Source organism: Marmota marmota, unplaced genomic scaffold (genome assembly GCF_001458135.2).
Source record: "Marmota marmota marmota unplaced genomic scaffold, marMar, whole genome shotgun sequence".
Taxonomy (NCBI): Eukaryota; Metazoa; Chordata; class Mammalia; order Rodentia; family Sciuridae; genus Marmota; species Marmota marmota.
In genome coordinates, this window is record NW_026000101.1 from 15,025,914 (window position 1) to 15,050,359 (window position 24,446).

The following is a 24,446-nucleotide window of genomic DNA, read 5'->3' on the forward strand; positions in this document are numbered from 1 at the left end:
CTGATGAAGACAGTCTGTTGGTTACAATAATAAACAATTTGATTCCTCTAGTACTAAGTAACTTGCACATCACATTTTGGCTTCATGGGAGCTGGAGGCCACATATGGTGAAGGTTCATTTGATTCATTCAACAAATATTTATTGAACAACTACTCTGTGTTAGGTTCTATGCCAGGCACTGGGGATACAAGAATAAATAAGACAGTCCTGCCCTCAAGGAGCTTACAGTCTAGCATAAGAATTTACAGCACCTTAGAACCGACTAAGAAAACTTTCTGGGTGTCTAGTATATTATCAGAAACACTCCCAAGAGTCCTGAAAATGTCTAAAATTTTCCAGAAAACACTTTGGAAATGAAGGATGCAGTGAAATTTAAAATAAAATTCAAACATTCATTTTTTTTAATGTAAAAAGCATGATATCTAAAAAACTTAGGGAAGCTGAAAATTCTAGCTATTTTAAAGACTTTGGACCAGATTTAAATTTTATAAGTTATTTTATTATCTCTGGGTCACACTTTCATTTATAGTGACATTTATATACACGTACAGACAGGAGATGTATGTAAGATGTGCTCCTTGGGTTTTTGATAAAACCCGTATGTCTATCATTAATTCATTTACAACCAAAGAGAGCAGCATAAAGGTAACCTAGACTTTCTTTTAATAAAAATTTCTATTATCATTTGGGAGAAATTCTTCGGATATCATTTAGAATTATCTCTAGGATATAAATTTTAGTACAATCTTATCCTATGGGCCTAAACTGTCTTTGTAACAACATGTGATAATTTAACACACATTTAAATAGTTACTGACAAAGTTTAATGGCAACTAAAATGGCATCTAAAATAGTTTTAAGTCCATCTGGATTTTCTTATTTTCCTGCACTCTTCCTCTTTACTTAAAAGCATAAAAGATCCCTGTGCATACACAGAGCTTTTGTTGTTGTTTTCCTGTACTTTGGTACATTGCTATTTTTTTTTTCCTAGCAGCTTCCTTAGTTTGAAGTATCTTACTTGGTTGCAACTGAAAAACTAGCCTAGCTTTAACTGGGATCTTGTATTATCTAGAAGATAAGCAGAAAGCAATCAAGGGAGCTGTCCCAGACTGTGTACTGAGAGTTTGTCCAGTTCTAATTGTAGACATTCTGAACAGCTTGGTTATCTCATGTCCCAGCTCATAATAGATGAACACTGCACAATTAGAAGAAAGTGGGGAGCCTGCTAGAGGCAGGCATGTTGACAAAACACACTACTTAGGAGATAAAAAAAAAAAAAATTTTAAAAAGTTAGCAATCTGAGGCAAATGATATATCTCAGAATTGAAGGAATCACTTCATAAAAGATATTAACTCATATTTGTTTTAGCCCTTTATATTCTATGAAATGTTTTACATATTATCAGAGCTCTCTAGGTATTTATAATAACACATTATGAATATAACTTTTCATCATGAAAAAGTGAATGATACTGAAGAAGGCAGGGAGGCATACTAACACACCTGAAAGACTTGCATCAAAAATAATTACAAGTTTTTAATTTTGGCACTTAAGAGATATGCATTACTTATCCAAAATTCATATGTATGGTTTCCTTCATGACCGACACAGAGTATAACTGAGTGGATTTTCACAGTACTCAATGACTGCTGGTCACTAAATGGGGATGATTGTCTTCAGTAAGTTATCAGATTTTTTTTCCTGCTAAATAAAAGTTTAACAGATACTTGTGGATGCCAGTACCAATATATTCTAATATAGGAAACACTAGGCTTCTAAAATATTCTGAGTGTTTTCCCTATATTGCACTTTCTAGAGAACACCACCTTAAAAATTATATAAGGTGGTCTTGGTTTTAGACCCAGGAGCAGGGAACATGTGATTTACCCTTCCTTGCTTGCTTTCCTAAAATTTTTGGTATGGGCTCTTCTCAGGGATGTAACAAGGAGGAATGATATATATTCATTTCTTAGAAGCTTTAACCTTCTAAGAAAAAAGACCACACATATGTTTTAAAGACTAAAACTGAGGTTACCTCCTGCTTAGTCACTTCATTTCAAAACTGAAAGTAAGGAGTTACCACATATTTGATGTACTTCATCAACACAGCAGTGTCGTAAGTACACTGTTCTGGAGAAAGCTTTTCAAAACAGGAGAATAATCTATATCACATTTATCAACAATTGTATTATATTACCAATCATGATACCTTTTATCAATTATCATGAAAAAAAATGACTGAATAAAATTTAGAGTAAAATATAGCAGATTCGATTTTTACACAGAAAGTGAAACAGGGCCTGGAAATGGTAAGAAGTCATTTCTTTCAATAATATAGCATTCCTGATGCCCTTTAATTCTCTGATGACTTTTTGATCATGACCATATCTCAAGGAGAGCAAGGGTTCTTTTGTTGAGTTTGCTGCTGTTAATATTTTTTTAGTTGTAGATGGACAATACCTTTGTTTTTTATGTAGTGCTGAGGATTGAACCCAGTGCCTCACATATGCTAGGAAAGGCTCTACCACTTAGTTACATCCCCAGCCCACTGCTGTTAATTTTTTAAAATATTTTTTAGTTGTTGAAGGACCTTTATCTATTTATATGTGGTGCTGATAATCAAACCCAGTGTCTCACACATGCTAGGCAAGCGCTCTACCACTGAGTCACAATTTTAGTCCGCTGCTGATAATTTTTAATTCTAATTTGGATGGCTCTATTTTTACACAATGCTCCATATTCTTCATTTTCTTTTCTATTTCACAGACACTTATCCTGCTTGAGGTTTTTTAGTAATGAATGGACTCTATGTATGCCCTGAGTCTGTGGTATTTGAATTATTCTCATAGAAACAGTCAATCTTGTACATGTTCTTTTTACACAGTATACAAGGTAAGATAAGGCCAATGCTGTAATTAAAAAAAAACAAAACAAAACTTCCAGAAGATGCTGAAAAAGTAAATTAACAGGCCAATTTACCATCATTTAGATACTAAAGGGCAAAAGGATAGAGTATTTTGCACTATCTTTGGATTAAATCAAATAAAAAGACAAACCTAGGTTTGAATCCCAGTTTTGCCACCCACTGCCAACTCTGTGACTTCAGACAAGTCACTTATGGTTTCTATCACATCATGGCTGCCAAAGATTTGGGGCTAATTCTAACTATCTTCCTAGTTTTTGTGGGGGCTAAGAGTAAAGCAGATACATTATTTAACACATGATAAGTTCCCTAAAGTGGTTCAAGAACCATTGGCTAAATTTGGAGTTGGGTGGCATGTGGGTCCAGCATTTGACATGGAATCCTTTTTTTTTGGTACTGGGGATTAAACTCAGGGGTACTCAACCACTGAGCCACATCCCCAAGCCCATTTTGTATTTTTTATTTAGAGATAGGGTCTCACTGAGTTGCTAGTGCCTCACCATTGCTGAGGCTGGCTTTGAACTTGAAATCTTCCTGACTCAGCACCCCCCAGCCACTGGGAATACAGGTGTGCACCACTTGACATGGAATCCTTTCCAAAGTTAATAAAATTTGTGGAGTCTTCTTTTGAATTCAATTTGATTTGTACTTCATAGCTTTTTTTAAAAAAAAAAGTATTTTTAGTTGTAGATGGACACACATATTTATTTATTTTATGTTGTGCTGAGGATCAAACCCAGGGTCTCACACTTATGAGGCAAGTGCTCTACCACTGAGCTACAGCCCCAGCCCCCCTTCATAGCTTATTTTTAATAATAATTTTCAGTGTTTTTATCTCCAAAATTTCATTCTGTTGAATTTTTTCTTTTTATGAAATTTATGGCAAGCCTGCATTTTCACTGTGCTTTTATGTATATTTTTCCAATGGCTACAAAATTTCCAATTTTTTTAACATCTGTGGTAAGATAATCTAATTCTGTTCTAGAGTTAACATTGTTCCAAGTAAGACAGAACCTCTTACATATATGTGTGTGAATGACTATTTGGCAGGTCCTACAATAAATGTCACTTTTATTCATGTATTAGGGTTGTTTAAACATTTCTGTAAGATTTAAAGTACTTTTCTTCATATGGCTGTAATCTCAGCATCTACTCTCAAGCCCTTTTTTTTTTTCCAACCTATAAGGATATTCACAATAATACAACTTAATGACAAAGTGTTCATAAGTCATTGATTTAACAGCCAGCATATCTTAGAAATTGCCCTGAGCAAGGAATTAGGAAACTTAAACCCATGTCATGGTTCTGTCACAAACTTTGCATGATGATCTTAAGCAAGTGACTTAACTTCTCTCATTTGTCAAATAATGCAATTAATTACATTCCAAGTTGTTTTATATCTCTAAAAATGTTTTCATTTACTTATTAAATAATCAAAACACTTTGTGGGAATTATGTTAAGCACCAAATGAGTATAGAAGTATATAATGCTGTTTAAGACTATGTTTTTAAAATTGTGATTCAAAGGTCACCTGAATAAAGATTACCTGGGGCTCTTGTTAAAAATAGAGATTCCTGTCCTCTCCCTGCCTAAATCAGAATCTCCTAAGGTGATATACAGGTTTCTGTATTTTCACAATCTCTACAATGGTTATAATGCACCCTAATGTTTGAGAACCACTGGCCTAAAGAGGACAAGGCTGGTGCATGGCTTAAATTACTCCAGCTTCTGGAAAATCCCTTCTAAATATAATACATTCCATGTAGAGGAGACAGGAAGAAAGCTGCCTATTCAACAGAGCATCAGCCTGTGCTTGCCCCTACCTGATGCTTTCACTTGCTGTGTTTTATAACAAAACAGAAAAAAGGATGACACCCAGGTCACTGCCAGGATCATGATAACATCTGGAAGAGGACTGCAGCTCTCTGTTCGCTAATGGTAAGTTGAGCTTGTGACCCTTGGCTCAAGGAAGAAAGATGAGTAAAATGCCATTTCTTTACTCTTAATTCACCGTCCACCCCAATACTGTTAATACATCATTCTGGCAGAGAAAACACAGAAAGTCTTAAGTCACATTGTTCCATCTCTCTGTGGCCAAATACTGTACTAATAGTTTAAATCCTCTTCTGTACAACAGAAATGACCAAAGCCCATTTCTTCTCCTCCTTTCCTCTCTGATGTTGCTGATAGGAGCTAAATACCAAATAAGGGGACATGAGAGAGATTATAAATTCATACAAGTAAATTACAAAGAGAGGTGGTAGTATTTTTTCTAGAATTTCATAAAATCTCTCACATGAAAAAACTTTCCTGTATGATTTTATCAGGAAACTTAAAAGACATTTTGATGCAAGACTATCTAATAGTTATGAGAAAAATGCCATTATCTGTGCTCAATATAGAGAAATATAACAGCAACTTTAAAAGGCCAAGTACATTGATAAATCAAGATAAAAATTTTTTTTCAACAACTGGCATGTCAACATCCAACTTCTGAGTTTTATTCAATACTAGTGTCATGGGTTTCTCTTATCCCAATCAAAACTCCTCTGCCAAATGTCCATACAATTCATACCAACATACCAAAACTAAAAAAGAAAAAGGAAGGAAGGAGAGAAGGAAAGAAGGAAGGAACAGAAGGAGGCAGGAAGGGAAGGAGGAAACTCAACTACCATGCAAAATAACCATAAGAACTGGAGTTCAGCGGCACAGACCAGCAGGAGCAGAGGAATGCTGAAAAGGACGATGCTGCATAGTCTACTTGGAGATGCCCATATGATGCTGGATGATCAAGTACTCAGGTCACAGGTGTATTCATGGACCCATAAGAACCAGGATCTTGACCCAAACTTATAAGATCTTCTAAAAAGAAAACACTTCACCTAAATTGAAGTAATTAATAAGTCAAACACCAGAGAGTTCCTTATTTGATGTAAGTTGTGCCTAAAACTTTGGCTGATACAAAGAGACCCGTCCACTAAGGCACCCTGAGGCAATCTGACAATGTGTTGGAGAGAACTTTGTTGTCAGTACCACATCATTGTGAGAGTACAGAGATCGGATCACCCGCAGGGGACTGGATTCTTTGGGTAAACAGTCAACAAGTTCATTGCACTGTTTGTCAAATCCCAACAAGCGAATCCCATAGCCATGTGGGGAAGAAATCATTCGCCCATCAGGGCTGAAGCAAAGTTCTTTGATATAACCCCTGCCTACATTGGCTTCTTCAATGTAATGAGTCAGTCGTAGGGAACAGCGAGGTGAGACTGGTCGCACTGGAGCTCCTTCTTGGAATTCATAGACACAAGTCCACTAAGGAAAGAAAAGGGAGACAAACCATGGTTACAGAGCACCAAAGAGTGCTACAGAAATTCTCATTTTTCAAAAGCTCAACAGAATGCCAAAGTCACAGGATTGTTGCAAGATATCAATTAGATGAATACTATCTCCCATTAACTAACAAAACTTGTAGGCCCCATACCTTCTTCTCTTCATAACCTGAAGTTATTCTGCACTGTGAGGTTTTAAAACCTTTTGTTCCCTGAGGCTGCCTGTGACTTCTGTAGTAATACTTTTCCTTTTCTTACAGCAACAACAATCCTGATATTTAAAAAACTTCTGGGGTACGGGCTGGGGTTGTGGCTCAGTGGTAGAGCACTTGCCTGGTATGTGTGAGGCACTGGGTTAGATTCTCAGCACCACATATAAATAAATGAATAAAATAAAGGTCCATCAACAACTAAAATTACATATTAAAAAAAAAATTCTGGGTATATCCAAGCCCTAAAGTACCTCTTCCTCTGCACTTCAAAAGCTCTTTTCCCCTCCTTTTAGTTGTGGTCTCTGGAACCACTGAGATCCTTGCTTTCCAGAACACTCTTGCTATCCAGAATCCTAAGGTCATTTAACCTTTTCCCCTTAGTCATCAGTTTAGTCTCCACCTTGCCCAGATATTCCTGATTTTTAAAAAAATAAATAAAATTATGATAATTGGCTAAAACCTCACATTTATCCAGCTTAGCTAAAACATTTCAGTGCTATGTTTACTATATATTACCTTTATTTATTTATTTTGACAAGATGAAAGAGGCAAGAATTAAGAAGCCAGACACAACCTGAGCTGATGATGGCCATTAGAGTACTTGCTAGCCTGCTACACCCAAGCAGGAGAGGAAGAAGGGTTAGCAAGGGATAAGGATACCGTAAAACCACAGGGGATAGAAAGAGGATCGTCAAGAAGAAGGGTCTCTTGCCAGTCATGGTGGTGTGTGCCTGTAATCCTAGCAACTTGGGAGGCTGAGGCAGGAGGAACACAAGTACAAGGCCATCCTCAGAAACTTAGCAAGGCCCTAAGCAACTCAGTGTCACCCTGTCTCAAAAAAAAAAAAAAAAAAAAGGCTGGGGATGTGGCTCAATAGTAAAGTGTCCCTGGATTCAATCCCTGGTACCAAAAAAAAAAAAAGAAGGAGAGTCTGTGGACTGTGGTCTGATACACCTAGATTTGCACACACAGCAATGGCAATTTGTCCAATGAAACCTACTGAAGATAAAGCACTGCTAACTGTACCTCCTGATCATCAGTGTTGCTTGAGCACCGAAGAAGAGTGGCCCAGCCTTTGGGGTGCAGCTGTAAGGATGTGATGCAGTTTCCACGGTCTCTCTCACCAGGTACTTCAGGGGTTAAGACTTCAAGACTATTTCGTGGTGAAACGCCTGAGAAACAAGGAAATGAGGATTGGGATTTGTATTATTCAAGGACTAAGGCTGATTTCTGGCAGTTATCTTCCATGCCTTATGTTAACACATGTAAAAAAATATATTGTTCCTCAAAATACAGTGAGTTTTGGGATATGGGCATGGGGAAAGAGTACTACTATTACGAAAGAATACAAGTCCCTAGCTGGGTGCAGTGGCACATATCTGAGACAGGAGAATTACAAGTTCGAGGCCAGCCTAAGTAACTTAGCAAGACACTGTCTCAAAATAAAAATAAAAAGGGCTGGGGACATAGCCTAGGTTCAATCTCCAGTATGGGCTTAGGGGGAAGGGGGACCCAAGTTCCAATAGTAGGAATCACTGGGGACTTAAGGCTAAGACATGGAAGCTGAGCAGGGGTCCTTTGGATTTCGATCTATACCTCAGAAAGCTGTTTATTTATGGTTTATCTCCACCCCACCCCCTCATTTTGTACTAGATATTGAATTCAGGAGTAATTTATCACTTAGTTTTATACCTAGCCCTTTTTATTTTTGAGACAGGATCTTTATAAGTTGCCAAGGCTGGCCTTGAACTTGCAACCTCCCTGCTTCAGCTTCCCAAGTGTATGTGTGGTGCGGGGAGGTCATAGGCATGCACCACTGTGCCTGGCTTTTCTTTTTAAAAATTCCCTTGGAATTACTATACCACTGATGGAAACCTATAAGGCTCTAAATTACACTGCAACAACCAAACTATACATAAGTAATAATTTCACGTGTGATTGGATTTTAACGATTTTAGAGAAAAAGAAACCTCCATTTTAAGCATTAATTTTGTAAACCTCTAACAAAAGCAGAAAAGAAACGCACTCTAAATAGGTAAGCAAAGGTTTGATAGTTGTATTTTCTGGAGTTTCTCAGGAGTTGACAAAAGGGGAAACTATGAAGGAGCTGAATGGAGAGGGGGTAGGAAAGACTGGAAGATCAAGGATACCACTGATTTCACTTGAGCCAGAGCTAAGTTTAGTTTTATTTGTGCTATATCCTTAGAATCCACAGAAGATATCATGTCAAAAATAAAAGTTCTGACCAGGCACAGTGGTGCACACCTGTAATCCCAGCGGCTCAAAGGCTGAGGCAAGAGCATCATGAGTTCAAAGCCATCCTCAACAATCTAGCAAGGCCATGAACAACTCAGCAAGACCTTGTCTTTAAATAAAATATAAAAAGGGCTGAAGATGTGACTCAGTGGTTAAGCACACTGGGTTCCATCCCTGGTACCAAAAAAAAAGTTCTAATGCTGCTCTAACTCTCAAAGGAGAGCTATACTTATTTCCAAAAGGTGACCTAAAAGGCCATTTTTGGCCAATAAAGAGGAGGATAAACAGCTAAGAGCTTAGATTTGGATTTAATATGGAGAGGGGTTATAATGGAATTTGTCCAGGTAGAAAGCATTTCAATCAGGAAGTGGAGGGATGGGCAGAGAAGCTAGTTCTTTTAGAATGGCGGGGGGATGGAAGATACAGATTAGGGCCAGATTAAGCTCATTTTATCCCACAATCCCTTGGCAAGACATTTGGAGTATCACAGGTCTGTAATTCCTGCTTTTTGGGAGGTTGAGGCAGGAGGATTCAAAGACTGAGTCCAGCCTTGGCAATTTAGGGAGAGTCCATCTCAAAATAAGAAACTGAAAAAAGGGTTGGGGTGTAGCTCAGTAGTAAGGCACTCCTGGGTTCAATCCCGAGTACTGAGGAGGAAGGAAAAAAAAAAAAGAAATGGCAAAAGACCTAGAGTAAAAGACTAGGTGACATTCACAATCACCTGATAAATTCATTTCTCATGTTTATATAGTACTTGCACATGTATACTCTCATTTAATTTTTCCAACAATCTTGACTGGAATCCACATTTCCCAACTACTTCCTCTCCAAACTAGAACAAAGTAAGTTTGGTACATGTGATAAAAACAAAGTTCAAATTCCATTACAGATTTCAGCATAAAACGGTTAGTTGACTGAGAGGCAAGAGATAGTCTCATCTCCACTAGTTATTTTTATGGATTAAAACCAAACCAAAGAAAATTATTTGATGGAATCTGTTATTGCAAGATTATAAAATCCAGCTTTTAACCTACCTTCTCTTTGGGAGGCTCGTGAAATGTGCTTCTCAGAAGATGAATTAGAATCACTATGATGACAAGGTGAACCGGAAACTCTGGGACCAGCTGAACTCGATGAAGTGCTCAAATCTTAAAAACACAAAGAGTTTGACAATAAATCTAGCATAACTCTGGTAGTATCTCTTAACTTTTTAATTATCTACTTGAACCATATTCTAAATCATCCAAAACATGGCCAAAAAAGCTCATATAAACCTGGGGTATAACTAAGATGAAGGAAGGCAGGACATATCTTTAAAGCGTTATTTAAGGCCAAATTCCTTTTAAAAACATTTTATGCTGGGCTGGGGATGTGGCTCATGCGTGCGGCCCAGGTTCAATCCTCAGCACCACATACAAACAAAGATGTTGTGTCCGCCGAAAACTAAAAAATAAATATTAAAAAATTCTCTCTCTCTCTCTTAAAAAAAAAAAAAAAACCATTTTATGCCAAAAACTTGTGTATGTGAAATAAAATAAACAAAAAAACAAACCCCAACCAAATAAGCACTGGAATATCTTTGGGTATCATTTCTGTACTAAAACAGAATAAGAAAATTTAATGAAAACTGAGTCGTTTAACATTAGAATAGGGTCCAAACAACAGGCCCCATTACTGGTAACATGAATAAATCTTTCTATAAAGCATACTAAAAACTTCTATTATGTAAATCTATGTAAATCCTCTTTGAAATGCAAAGCAAAACTTTACATTAAAATCTGTGGAAAAGATAAAATTAATATGAAGTTTGGCATATTACTAGAAACTCAATTTCATCATACATTTTCAGTAGTCCCACACCTCTGCAGGGAATTCTTATTTTATTGAATTTCTTATGGTTTTATACCAGAATTACCCTTAGAAGTCAGAAAAGCTGCTGCTTCTTTTTTTGGTACCATGGATTAAACCCAGGAGTACTTAACAATTGAGCCACAACCCCAGCCCTTCTTTGTATTTTATTTTAGAGACAGGTCTCACTGAGTTGCTTAGAGCCTCGCTAAATTGCTGAGGCTTTGAACTTGCAGTTCTCTTGCCTCAGCCTCCTGAGCCACTGGGATTATGGGCATATGCTACCACACATGGCTGAAGACTGAAAAGCTTGGTTTTGAGTCAAAAAATGCCAACTACACCTTCTAGATAACTATCACTAAGCTAATTATTAGTATTTAACTTTTTTTAAAAAAGGCAATTCTGAATCTAAAAGGATTACATTCACTTTTATCAAACACCTTGCTTGCAAGGAAGTTGGTAAACTTAAATTTCTACTTTTAACAGTTAAATTGGTCAATAATAGTACAATTATGCCTGTATTTTCCCAAAAGAGTCTTCAGGAGTGGCCTTGTGCACATATGAGAAAGATTCCAACCATTTAAAGTTATCTTTTAATAGCACTTCATGAAAAGTTTGTATTTGTGTTCCAAATAATTAAGTCTGTTTTCCTCCGCTCCCAGGCCACTCTTCTCTTTCCCAAGTCAGATGAAATATATTCTCTTTATCATAAAATATTGATGAAGTATAGTATTTAAGTTTTTCTGAGCCCCAACTTCACTTAAGTCTAATAGAATCTGCAATGGGAAAAAGGACAAAGCTTTGGCAAGAGGGTGTTACAAACAAGATGGCACCAGGTACCTATGTGTGGACATTTGGAAATCTAGGATACAATACAAATTTAAAATTAAAACTCTATAATCATAACTTAAAAAGTTCTGCTGGGGGCTGGGATTGTGGTTCAGTGGTTGAGCACTTGCCTAGCATGTGTGAGGCCCTGGGTTTGATTCTCAGCACCGCATATAAATAAATAAAATAAAAGTCCATTGATAACAAAAAAAAAAAATTTTTTTTTTAAAGTTCTGCTGGATTCTTTATTTAAAAAAAACTTTTCTTTCTTTAAAAAAATTTTTTTAGTTGTATATGGACAAAATACCTTTATTTTTTATTCATTTTCACTTTTATGTGGTGCTGAGGATTGAACCCAGGGTCTCATGTGTCCAGGCAAGCACTCGACCACTGAGCTACAATCTCAGCCCTACTACACTTTTAATTAAAAAAAGAAAAGCTGGGGCTGGAGGTTGTGGCTCAGTGGTAGAGCGCTTGCCTCGCACATGAGAGACCCTGGGTTCGATCCTCAGCACCACATAAAAATAAATAAACAAAATAAAGATATTGTGTCAATGTATAACTAAAAAAAAAATTAAAAAAAAAAAAAGAAAGAAAGAAAAGCTTACCTGAACTTGATGTAGTTCTCCTTGCTCTCAAAATGGGATAGCTGCCTACTTCTAAAGACTTTGTTAAGTCAAGATCATGGAGAATCAAGAGATATCCAGAGGATGTTGAGATCAACATTTTGGAACAATCTGGTGTTAGTCTCATTCGCATGAGAAAACGAGTGTGAAAGAATTTCTTATGTGGACAACCATCTTCTGTACACCTATAAAGAAACAAACCCAACAAAACCTAGAGTTATCCTAAATTTAATGATTCAGTGATAGTCAAATTGTTTTTCCCTTCAAAACAGAATTAATAATGTATGTTTACAATTATTTTGCTCACCATTCCTTCTCTCATCTCTAACCTTCCTTTTTAGATCACTCTTTTTTGTTCTGAAGTATATCCCTCAGAATTTTGTATGTAAAACTTTGTTGAGGTAAATTCATTTTTTTTATTGTTCTGAAAATATGTATTTCATCTTTATTGAAAAAAGGTTTGGCTGAACATACAACTTAAGGCTGACAGTTACTTCTTTCTGAATAATGAGGATGTTTCACAGTTCTGGGTTCCAATATTACTATTTATAAACTTGCTATCAGTCTATCTGCTACTTTTGAACAATTGATCTTTTTCTGTCTGGTTGATCTGTCTTTAGAGTCCTACAGTTTCACATTGGTATGTGTAACTTTGGATTTCCTTTTGTTTGTATTTATTGAGATTCATTTGACTTTCTAAATCTTAAGATTTATTTTACTCATATATTCTGGAAAGTTCTCAGTCATTATTTCAATATTGCCCTTCACCCATTTTCTATATTCTTTCACCACTCCAAAAAACTTTTGAAACATTCATATTTGACTCTCCTTGTCTCACAATTTCTCTTTCATGGGTTTGTTTTTGGGGGGTGGGGCTGGGGCAGGTACTGGGGATTGAAACCAGGGACACTCTACCACTGAGCTACATCACCAGCAAGCCGCCCCCCCCAATTTTTTGAAAGTCTCACTAAATTGCCAAGACTTGCTCATATTTGTGATCCTCCTGCCTCAGACTTCTAAATAGTTGGGATTACAAGTGTGCTCCACTGTGCAAGGCTTTTTCATGTTTCATATTTCCCCATTTTCATATGTTGTATTTTGAGTAACTTTTAGATATGTATCTCCTAATCTATTGTTTTAAGCTAAAAAAAATCTATTGTTTTAAAGCTGTGCCTAACCTGCTGTTTCACCTGCCCTATATGTACTTGCATTTCTATAGTTCTATTAAGTTTTTAAAGTTATCAAATCTGCCCACATGGTTTCTTTGATAGACTTTTATTCCTTGTATATTTTTGTTCCTGTTTTATTTCATTTTTGTTATCTAAAAAAACATACCTATAGAAAACATAAATAAAACAAGTAGAGCTTAAAGAAAAATGAATATTCCTCACCCACTTTAATAGTACAACATTTATACTTTAGACACTCCATCTATTTCTCTCCACTGTTGCAACCCATTTTTGTCTCAAACAAAAATACAAATATTGAGAGCTCTTTTTAAAATTTTAAGTTTTCTTCTCCTTATATTGTTATTCAAAGAAACTTTCCTTTTGTATCTCTATATTATAAGTTTTCCTCGCCTTTTTTTTTTTTTGTCCTCGTTGCACCCTTGAAAGCAAGATGGGTCACCAACAGCTCTATTGGGGCCACCCGCGAAAATTTGGCCAGGGTTCTCGCTTTTGCCGCGTGTGTTCAAACCGGCAAGGTCTGATCCGGAAATATGGCCTCAACGTGTGCCGGCAGTGTTTCTGTCAGCGCAAAGGACATAGGCTTCATTAAGTTGGACTAAGTGATCTTCCTCGAATGGATTACCCAAGATAGCCACCCAGTGAAGGAGAACATGCTAATTCTTTGTACATAAAATACATAAAATAAAATAAAAGTTCTAAAAAACTTCCAAAAATGTGAAGTAAAAAAAAAAAAGTTTTCCTCAATTTCTGCTCTGCTCATGCTTAAGAGTGGGAAACTAAAGCTGACTAGAACTATATAGTTTATATAATACACACACATTCATATATATATATATATGTATATGTATATATGTATATATACGTATATATATATATGTAACCTTAGATCATCACCCGAGAGAAGGCCGAGGATCTCTGAAATCAATATTCAGTACACATGTCATTTAATCCCCTTGGTTTCAGCAACATACCTGAAACTTCAACTGTTTCTGGAAACTTTTAATAAAGATTCTTCATTTTACCCTCTCTATAAAGTAAAATTAGAAACTTCTGCTAAAATGGGAAGTTGATTGCACTGATATAGGTTAAGAAAGGAAGAAGTTCTTAAATATCTCTCCTGTGAATCCTTATTTAGCTACTTAAAAAGTACCCAGGGTTGCCAGTTCCTGTGATTTTGAGGATTCTATGACAATTATCTTAAGTTTTTAATTTTCCCCCTCTGCCAGCTTAGGGTTCAGATTCCTTGGACTTACTAAATCAAGTTGCTTAAAACAGCTGCTTAGTCAGTAGTCATTCATCTCCACCATCTTTCCGGCTTCTAAAATTCTATTGTCATATTTCCTCTCCTGTTTCCCCATCTTTATAAGTTTATGCCCTTGACTTTAAAATGTCTTTTTTGTTTACTTAGGTATTACAGTGACTTAAATGAAAATTTACAATTTTCTCCATCAAGGTTACACATCTTCTTTTGTAATTTATTCCTATGTATAACAACATATTTTTAAAAATTTATTTGTTCTAATCAATTACATATGACAACAGAATGGAGCTCAATTTTTCACATCTCTGGTTATATAAATTTTTTTATTATGAAAAATTGTATACTTGAAAAATTTTGCACTGACATAATCCCAATAATCAATGGGAACACATTGATTTTTAAAATTTTCATCCTACTTCCAGCCTGCAACGTTTTTTGGTTTGTACTGCAGATTACATGGACACTTAACCACCAAGCCACAGCCCCAGTCCTTTTTTTTACTTTGAGACAGGGTCTTGTGAAGCTGTTTAGGGCCTTGCTAAATTGCTGAGGCTGGCTTGAGTTCTTGGGATTACAGGCGTGCACCACCACACCCAGCTGGACATTTCATATAAACAGAAGTATACAATAAGTAGTCTTTAATCTGGTCTTTTCATTTAGCATAATTTCTTGAGGTTCTTCCATGACACAGCATATATCAATACTATTTTTATTGCCAAATAGTATTGTTGTATAGACACAATACATTTTGTTTAACTATTAACCACTGGATGGATATTTAGATTGGTTCCCTTTTTCTTTGGCTATGATAAATACTGCTATTGTAAATATTTATGTATAGGTCTCTGTATAGACATATGTGTTCATTTCTTTTGTGTAGGTATACCTAGGAGTGGAATACAGTAAGTATTATTTTAACACTTTACAAAACTGCTAACCTTTATAAAATGGTTGTACCATTTTACTTTCCCAGCAGCAATGTGGATTCCAGGAATGAGGGTTCCAGTTTTCCACATTCTTGCCAAGACTTGTTATTCATAATATTGAGTCTTCTAATCTCTGAACATGTAATGTCTCATTATTAGTAACTACTTATATTTCTTTTAGAAATGTTACATAGCATTCAGTGTACAAATCTTGTACTTTTTTGTGTGTGTACGTGTGTGTACTCCTGGGGATCAAACCCTGGGTCTTGTGCATGCTAGGTAAGTGCACAATCATTGAGCTACATCCCTAGCCCAAATACTACTGTATTCTTTTTGATACTATTGTGAATGCAATTGTATTCCTCAGCCATTTCTGGATTATTCATTGCTTTTATTTTTAAATAAATCTTTTTTTTTTTTTATAGAGAGAGAGGGAGAGAGAGAGAGAGAATTTCAATATTTATTTTTCAGTTTTTGGCGTACACAACATCTTTGTTTTTTTGTATGTGGTGCTGAGCATTGAACCCGGGCCGCACGCATGCCAGGCGAGCACGCTACCGCTTGAGCCACATCCCCAGCCCCTATTCATTGCTTTTAAGTAGAAATATCTTTGACTTTTGCATATTAATCTGCCATATCTTGTTAATTCAATGAACTTGTTTATTATTTCTAGGTTTTGGGGGGAATTCCTTAAGATTTTCTATGTAGAAAAACGCATAGTAGTATACACCCATAATCCCAGTGACTTGGGAGGCTGAAGCAGGAGGATCAGAGTTCAAGGTCAGACTGCAAAACTTAAAGAGACCCTATTTCAAAATAGAAAATAAAAAGGGCCTTGAGATGTAGCTCAGTGGTAGAGGGACCCTAGGTTCAATCCCCAGTACCAAAAAAGAAAATATAAATAATAGAGTCAAATCTTCTAAATATGAAAACTGATTTTACTTCTTCCTTTCCAATCTGGTAGCTTTTTTTCTTCTTGCTTCATGGTGCATCCAGAGTAATGATGTATCTCCAGTACAATATTGAATAAAAGTGGCGAGAACTTTGTTACTGATCTTTTTTTTTTTTTAAATATTTATTTTTCAGTTTTTGGCGGACCCAACATCTTTGTTTGTATGTGGTGCTGAGGATCGAACCTGGGCCACATGCATGCCAGGTGAGCGCGCTACCGCTTGAGCCACATCCCCAGCCCTTTGTTACTAATCTTATGGGAAATGTATCAGTCTTTCAACATTAAGATTTTAACTGTAGGTTTTCCATTGATGTCCTTTATCAAGTTAAGGAAGTTCTCTTTTATTCCTAGTTTTAGCACAAATGGGTATTGAATTTTATGTTAATTGCTTTTCAGTCTTTATTGAGATGATTATGTGGGGTTTTAGTTTTACTAATATATTACAATAACTGATTTTTGGATATTAAAGCAACATGGCATTCTTGAAATAAATTCCACTTGGTTGTGACTTATAATCCTTTATATGTATATTGCTAGATTTGACTTGCTAATATTGTTTTCAGATCTTTGCATCAATTTTATTGCAGGATATTGGCCAGCAGTTTTCCATTCTTATGATGCCAGAGTAATACTAGACTCCAAAGAATTCAGCTGGGAAGTGTTCTTTCCTCTATTTTCTGAAATAGTCTGTAATGGAATATTTGGTAAAATTCATTGTGAAGCCATTTGGGCTTGGGCTTTTCTTTGTGGGAAGATTTACAAATTACCAACTCTTTATTTACTATAGGTCTTGTGTCTAAGGATTTTCCACTTACTCTTTGAATCTGTTTCAGTAATTTATGACTCTCTAGGTATTTGTTTACATAAGTTATTATAAAGAGGTTCATAATATTCTTTTATAACCCTTTCAATTTTCTTCTGTAAGGCTGGTAATGATGTCCTTTATTTTGTTTTTAATCATGACTGGATGTTGAATTTTATTCCTCAATTGAAATAATTAACCCTCCTACAAAGGTGTGTCTTTGGATCCCTGTCTTTGGACACATAAGAATTAGAGGAAAAGAAATATGAATTTGGAGAAGTCTTTTCCAAATTTTCCCCCATGGATCAATCATCCCACATAGAAGAAGAAAAGAAAGAATCATATGGATTTATTCATTTTATCTCTTAATGTAATTAATCATATTAACAGAGTTTATATTGACAAAACATCCTTTCATTTCTGGAATAAGAATTCTCTTTTTCTAGAATCTCATCAGTTTAATAAAACCAGAATATCATTTCAGTATCTGACAGGAGTCACCTATAAAACTGATAAGGCTGTTCTTTATTAGATCAGTTTTAATTGATTTAAAATTTTTCTTCAATGTTTACAGAATTGATGTTCAGAGTACTTAAATAACCAGTAGTGCACAAACACTGGAGAGTCAGAATAGATATAGTTGACAATGCTGGAATAGAGTCTTAGAATTGTATTACTGTGCAAGAAAAATTTCAGTTACTGGATGATGGGAAGATCTTGAGGGAGGTAATCTTAGAAGAGAGGCCTAGGTAGCCAGAGGGTGACTCAGGGCAGCAATTATTTAACAAATGGTAAGGAAGAAGTTCAATCTTTTAACAACTACTTCAGCTGAATCGGTACACATTGGTTAAACATCAGTCCTGGAAAATGGTTTATTTCTTCTTTGGTTAGCTTTGCTAAGGTGTCTTTTTTGTTTGTTTGTTTGTTTTTAAATATTTTTAGTTGTAGATGGACACAATACCCTTATTTTATTTATTTTTATGTGGTGCTGATGATCAAACCCAGTGCCTCACACATGCTAGGCAAGTGTTCTACCACCAAGCCACAACCCCAGCCCAAGGTGTATGTTTTTAATAAACTATTTCATCAAAGTTTTCAATATATTTGCATACAGTTGATTTTGTCATCTTACTCTCTATATTTTTGTTAAAGCTCCTTTTTCATTGCTATTATGATTTTTGGTGTGGGGGATCAAACCCAAGGCTTCACACATGCTACTTAAGTAACATTGCTACACTTCCAGCCCTCACTGCTATTATTATTTGTGTTTTCTATTTTCTCTTGATGAGTCTTTTTTTAAAAATATTTGTTGATTGACCTTTATTTATTTATTTTTTACTTATATGTGGTGCTGAGACTCGAACCCAGTGCCTCATGCATGCCAGGCAAGTGCACTACCATTGAGCCATAACCCTAGCCCTCTCTTGATGAATCTTGTCAGAGAATTACCAATTATTTCAAACAACACTTTAGAAAATTCCTTTTTATTATATTATCATTTTCAATCTTAATTTTTAAAATTTTTTTGTTGTAGTTGGACATAATACCTTTATTTATTTATTTTTTTGTGGTGCTGGGGATGGAACTCAGGGCCTCGCACGTGCTAGGCAAGTGCTCTACTGCTGAGCCACAACCCCAGCCCTATATCTTATTAATTTTGTATTTTTGTTATATCCATATATCCACTTGTTTTTTGGTATCAGGGATTGAGCCCAAGGGCACTTTACTAATGAGCTACACCCACAGCCCTTTTTGAGAAAGGGTCTCACTAAATTGCTTAGGGCCTTGTTAAATTGGTGAGGCTGATCTCAAACTGGCAAATCCTACTCCCTCAACCTCCTGAGTAGCCAGTATTATAGGCATGTGCCACTACTCCCTGCTGTGGGGGCTGAACCCACGGGGGTGGGGGGCTTAATCACTGAGCAATATCCCAGCCCTTTTTTATATTTTTATTTAGAGACAAGGTCTTGCTGAGTTGCTGAGGCTGGCTTTGAATTCTAATCCTCCTGGCTTAGCCTCCCAAGCTGCTGGGATTACAGGTATGTGCCACTGCACCCAGACATACATCTACTTTTACTGGGTTTATCCTTTTAGTTTTTACGTTTTTAAAGTAAGTTCATCAATTTTCAGTCTACCTTCTGACATTCTGAATTACTTAGGAAATGAGTTTATAAGTCTCTAAAGATGGGGAGAGAATTTCTCTTTTCTTTTCAGTACTGGGGATTGAACCCAGGGGTGCTCTACCACTGAGCTATATTCCCAGCCCTTTTTATTTTGAGAAAGCATCTCACTAAATTACCCAGGCTGGCTCCTCCCACCTCAGTCTTCCAAGTAGCTGGGATCACAGGTGTGAGCTACTATGCCTGGCTAGTTTTACTTTTAAATCCAATTTAACACTATTTTTTAACTGGCTAGTTTAGTTCATATATATTTATCATTACTGATGTCTAGATTGATTTGTAGGTTATGTGCCTACCATATTTCTGTGCTACCTTACTTACCTTTTTTTTTTTTTTTGGCGGGGGTGGGGGGTGACTGGGAATTAAACTAAGGATGCTTTACCACTGAGGTAAAGCTACATCCTCAGTGTTTTTTATTTTGAGACAGGGTCTCACTCAGTTGCTGAAGGTCTTACTAGGTTGCAGAATCTAGCCTGAAACTTGTGATCCTCCAGATTTAACGTCCTGAGATGCTGGGATTATAGGCATGCACCACTATGCCTGGCACCTGTTTATTTTTTAAATGATTCTTTTTTTCTCCCCTTCTCTATTTCTACTGTCTTATTAGTTTTTTATCCTTCTATAGATTTGGAAATTGTCGTTTTTATTTCTGTTCAAATTTTCTTTCTAGATTAAAAAATACACATTTGCCTCTAAATTCTAACATATATGTTTATGTTTGTCTAAAGATGATCAATAGCTGTATCCTCTACTCAAAATGTACATCTAGAAATCTTTAATATTATCCCCTTTTTACATATGATCTCTGAAGAGCATATTTGAAAATAATCCTGATGTGTTACCATATTATCATTTCACCAGTTTGCAATAGGTATATTTTAATTATTTCTCAAACTTCAATTTTCAAATAATCAAATTCTCTATTAGCAAACATTTTATTCAAATGTTTCTCAATGGAGGTATAACTTGCATTTTAGGTGGGTCAATTGGTCCAAAGTGAAAAATAGACCACAGAAACTATGGTCCTACCAACAAATGCCATAGAAATCCTCCCTTTTCCCCAACAATGATAACCCAAACTGCCCCATACTGTGTTTCCAAACATTACTTTCAGGATCAGTGTCACTCACTTGAGAATACTCTTTTAATGTATGAAAAAAAAATTGCAAAAATTACAAAATAAATAGATTTAGAACTGAAGGAACAAAGAGTAAGAAATATTTTAGTTTCACAAAGGAAATAATAAAAACATTTTTCCTTAATCTCAGGAAATTCATTTTATACAGCAGTTTTCAATCATTAGCTATATGCCTTGGTCTCTTTATCATACAAAATTTTTGCTTATTTACTTTTTGATTTTTGCAGTGTTGGGCATCAAACCCAGGGCCTCATGTGCACTAGGCAAGGATGCTATCACTGAATCATACCCTGAACTCTAAAGTTTTTAGTTGTAATATGATTAAGTAACAAAAAATGGAATCACTTTTTGTTTTTTCTAAAGCCAGTTTTTTTTCTTGAGGCTTCAGTAGAATACTGAATTTGTTCACCATTTTATCTGTTTATTTTTGTGGTACTGGGGATTGTGGTATTCAGGCCTCACACATGCCAGGCAAGTGCTCTACCACTGAGCCATATCCCCAGTCCTGCTCACAATTAAAAAAAAAAATGTTTTTATTCATAATCCTAATATGGTCTCCTGTTACAAACCTGTTAGTGTCCCAAATAATGACATTTCCATCAAATCCTGATGTTACTAAGAGTCTTGTATTAGTATCGTATTCGATGTTCTTCACCCAGCTAGTGTGACCATGTAAAGTGCATACTTTGGTGTTCAATTTTCTCAGATCCCATAATGCTATTGTAGTGTCATCAGAGCAGGTAGCGAACAGCCGGTTATCAAGAAATCTACAAAAGCAGAAAAGAAAAACTGGTTTATTTAATCTCTTCTTGAGGAAAATTTGTTGAGAAACGATCTCTATATTACCTAATCAAGAAAGAGGAAAAACAAATGACTATAAACTCATTGTACAAATCTAGTGATTCTGATATACAATTAACTGTAAGTATAATTTACATAATCACAGGGCCAGGCCACCAAGATTTAATAAGAGCCACAATGTAATTTGATCCATTTCCTTTAAATTACTGATGTTTTTTGGAACTGGAAGTAGGCATAGGTAGACAGAATAGAAGGAAAGAACTTAATAATGAGAAATATTTACTCTGCTATAAGTAACATCCCTTTAAATCTAGAATATTTACATTAAAAATGCTTTTCAAATTGCCATCATTTTAATTTATTAATTCAAAGGCATTCCCCAAGGAATCTCATTTAGCAACATTTTATTAGGACCAGTTAAGATTACAGGACAGACTTATTTGAAACACTCTTATAATTTAGACTTTTTATTTTGCACTAATTTCTCAATCCTTAGCAAGAGTATATTTTTATACATTTACTTAAAAGATAGCAAAGTTAACATTCACACTTAAACTGGTTTAATTTAACATTAGGATGATCTCTCTAATATATAGTGTTATACACAACTTTCTTAATCTCTTGCAAAAGAAATAAAATCTAGAGATCCTTCCAAGATAAAACCATACAAATTCTTGTCAGAAATTAATTTCAATATCCACAAACACCATTGTGACCTCAAAACTTATCCTGGTTTTAAAATTCCAGGCCCATCTTCCCCCTGCCCCTTGATATGGCTAACTCTTGCTTTCTTTTTAATATTTAGCTATCATCCCTTCCAGGAAGCCTTCCCTTTCTGTCAATATGGGGTAGATCTACCAATTCTCTTAGTTCCCAAATCATTCTACAATTGTATCATAATACCTCAAACTACAGTGAAAGAAATAACTTTACAAAGCTATAAACTCCTTGAAGGCTGCCTAGTTCATGCTTAGAATTGTAGTACCCAACAAACAGTGCCAGGCACATAGGCATCAACAAATATTTATTAAATAAATAAGAAGTGTTCACTACCTAGTGAAGACATTATAAATACATAATTACATAAAATAATTATGTGGAATAAAAAAAGGAAAGAGGATGACTAGGAAAGACTTCATGGTGGTCTCACTGGTACCAACAAAAGATAAGCAGGAACTCCAAGTAGCCAAGAGATAAGCAAAGGTACAGAGGCAAGGAATGCTACTTGCGGGAAAATAGAGACAGGTAGGGGACATATCATGGATTTATTCCATAACAATCCCCAATAAACAATTTTTTTAATTATAAGTTTTTCTTGAAAATATTTTTAAATGGGAAAAAATATATCACCAAAAATAACCAGTTATTGATGTTCAGCTTAATTTCTGTATTTTAAAACCAACATCTCAAATATTTCACCATCTCATTAAAGATTTATCAACAAAATTATTTTTTTTCTCAGTTTTTGTCTCTTTTAGCTTTTATCAACAAAATCACTTTTTTTTTGGGGGGGGGGGACAGGGTACAGGGACTGAACCCAGGGCCTCCAGCATGCTAGGCAAGTGCTCTACCACTGAGCTACATACCTACCCTGCAGTATTATCTTTATTATTGAGTTGTAAAATCTCTCTCTCCCGGGCTGGGGATGTGGCTCAAGCGGTAGCGCACTCGCCTGGCATGCGTGTGGCCCGGGTTCGATTCTCAGCACCACGTACAAAGAAAGATGTTGTGTCTGCCGATAATTAAAAAATAAACATTAAAATTCTCAAAAAAAAAAAAAAAAAACTCTCTCTCTTTTTTTTTTTTAAGTGGACACAATATCTTTATTTTACATTTATGTGGTGGTGCTAAGGATCGAACCCAGTGCCTCATGCATGTGCATGCTAGGCGAGCACTCTACCACTGAGCCACAACCCCAGCCCGTAAAAATCTCTTTATAGTAAAGATAATATATCTGAGATTTAAAAATACAATATATTTCATACATTTTCCACATACATTCCTATCTTTTAACGTAGTCTATGTTTTCTTACTACATCAAAATTTTAATTCTTTTATCATTAAATCTATTTTTTCTCATGTAGATTTACCTTTACTAATGAGGCTTTGCAAAGTACAACTAGTTCAATGGCTTTCATACTTGATGGAATTTTATGGATGAAAAAAAATACACTCCAAAATATTTTAGGGCTGGGGATTACAGTACAGTGGCAGAGCATTTGTCTTTAACATTTGCAAGGTCCTGGGTTTGATCTCTAGCACCACAAAACAAACAAATAAAAATCTTAAAAAATACAAAAGGCTACTGGAAAGTAAGTCAACCTTAATGAGTATCTTCATACACTTGAAATATGTATAAATATACTACCAAATATTTTATTCAGTCTACAAAAATATTAATATATGTATTAACAACTTCAGTGTGCATTGCTAATTCTAGCAACTTGGGAGGCCTAAGGCAGAAGGATCACAAATTCAAGACCAATCCAGGGAACTTAATGAGACTTTGTCTCAAATTTTCAAAAAAATAAAAATAAAAATAAAAAGGACCAGGATGTAGCTCAGTGGTAGAGCAACCCACGACTAAATCCCCAGTATTGCAAAACAAAAACAAAAAAACACCTCAGTGAGATTATATTGCTGTGGCTCACAGTGTTCCCCCTGATGGTTTTTTTATTTGTTTGCTTTGCAGTACTGGAGACTGAGCCCAGGTGTCTACCAATAAGCTACATTCCTAGCTCTGTTTTGAGACAGGGCCTCACAAAGCCGTCCAGGCTGGCCTTGAATTTATGATATTCTTGCCTCAGGTTCCTGAGTAGCTGAGATTATGGGGATTATAGGCATATGTCACAGTGCCTGGTCACTTGAAGGGTTTTAAGGAAGACAGCAAGATGATTAGAGAATAGTTGAAGGGATCTCTCCTAGATGACTAGGTTCCCAAACTCTTGAATTTTCATAAAAAATAAAGTAAGATGGGGGATCAGTTTTTAAATTTTTCTTATAGAATCAGTTGAAAAAAATAAATGTTACATAAAAGGATATTTAACTTCAAAATGCAGAAAAAATATAATCTTGGCAAAAAAGTTAACAGTTTTGAGTTGAGTTTACCTTAAAGAAAAATTCAATACTTTGACTTTTGTTGGCTTGTTTTGTACCTTTTAAAAAACAAGA

At 35.6% G+C, this 24,446-nt stretch overlaps 1 protein-coding gene, 1 non-coding gene and 1 pseudogene across 3 annotated transcripts in view; 2 read left to right on the top strand and 1 right to left on the bottom strand.

The window, feature by feature from the left end:
* Window positions 1-478: 478 nt before the first annotated feature.
* Dcaf10 (DDB1 and CUL4 associated factor 10) overlaps window positions 479-24,446 on the bottom strand; it is a 45,554-nt gene continuing 21,586 nt past the window's right edge. For both annotated transcript variants that reach the window (XM_048783344.1, XM_015492298.2), the window contains 5 exons: window positions 21,044-21,241; window positions 12,008-12,210; window positions 9,758-9,871; window positions 7,494-7,639; window positions 479-6,238 (listed from right to left, as the gene is read on the bottom strand). In XM_048783344.1, coding sequence (XP_048639301.1) covers window positions 5,870-6,238; window positions 7,494-7,639; window positions 9,758-9,871; window positions 12,008-12,210; window positions 21,044-21,241 — 1,030 coding nt within the window. In that variant the 3' untranslated portion in view covers window positions 479-5,869. The remainder of the gene's footprint in view (window positions 6,239-7,493; window positions 7,640-9,757; window positions 9,872-12,007; window positions 12,211-21,043; window positions 21,242-24,446) is intronic.
* Window positions 13,417-14,262, top strand: LOC125610691 (annotated as a pseudogene).
* LOC125610739 lies at window positions 17,356-17,478 on the top strand. The gene has a single exon (XR_007340739.1). It is a non-coding gene; the product is annotated as a small nucleolar RNA SNORA38 (small nucleolar RNA).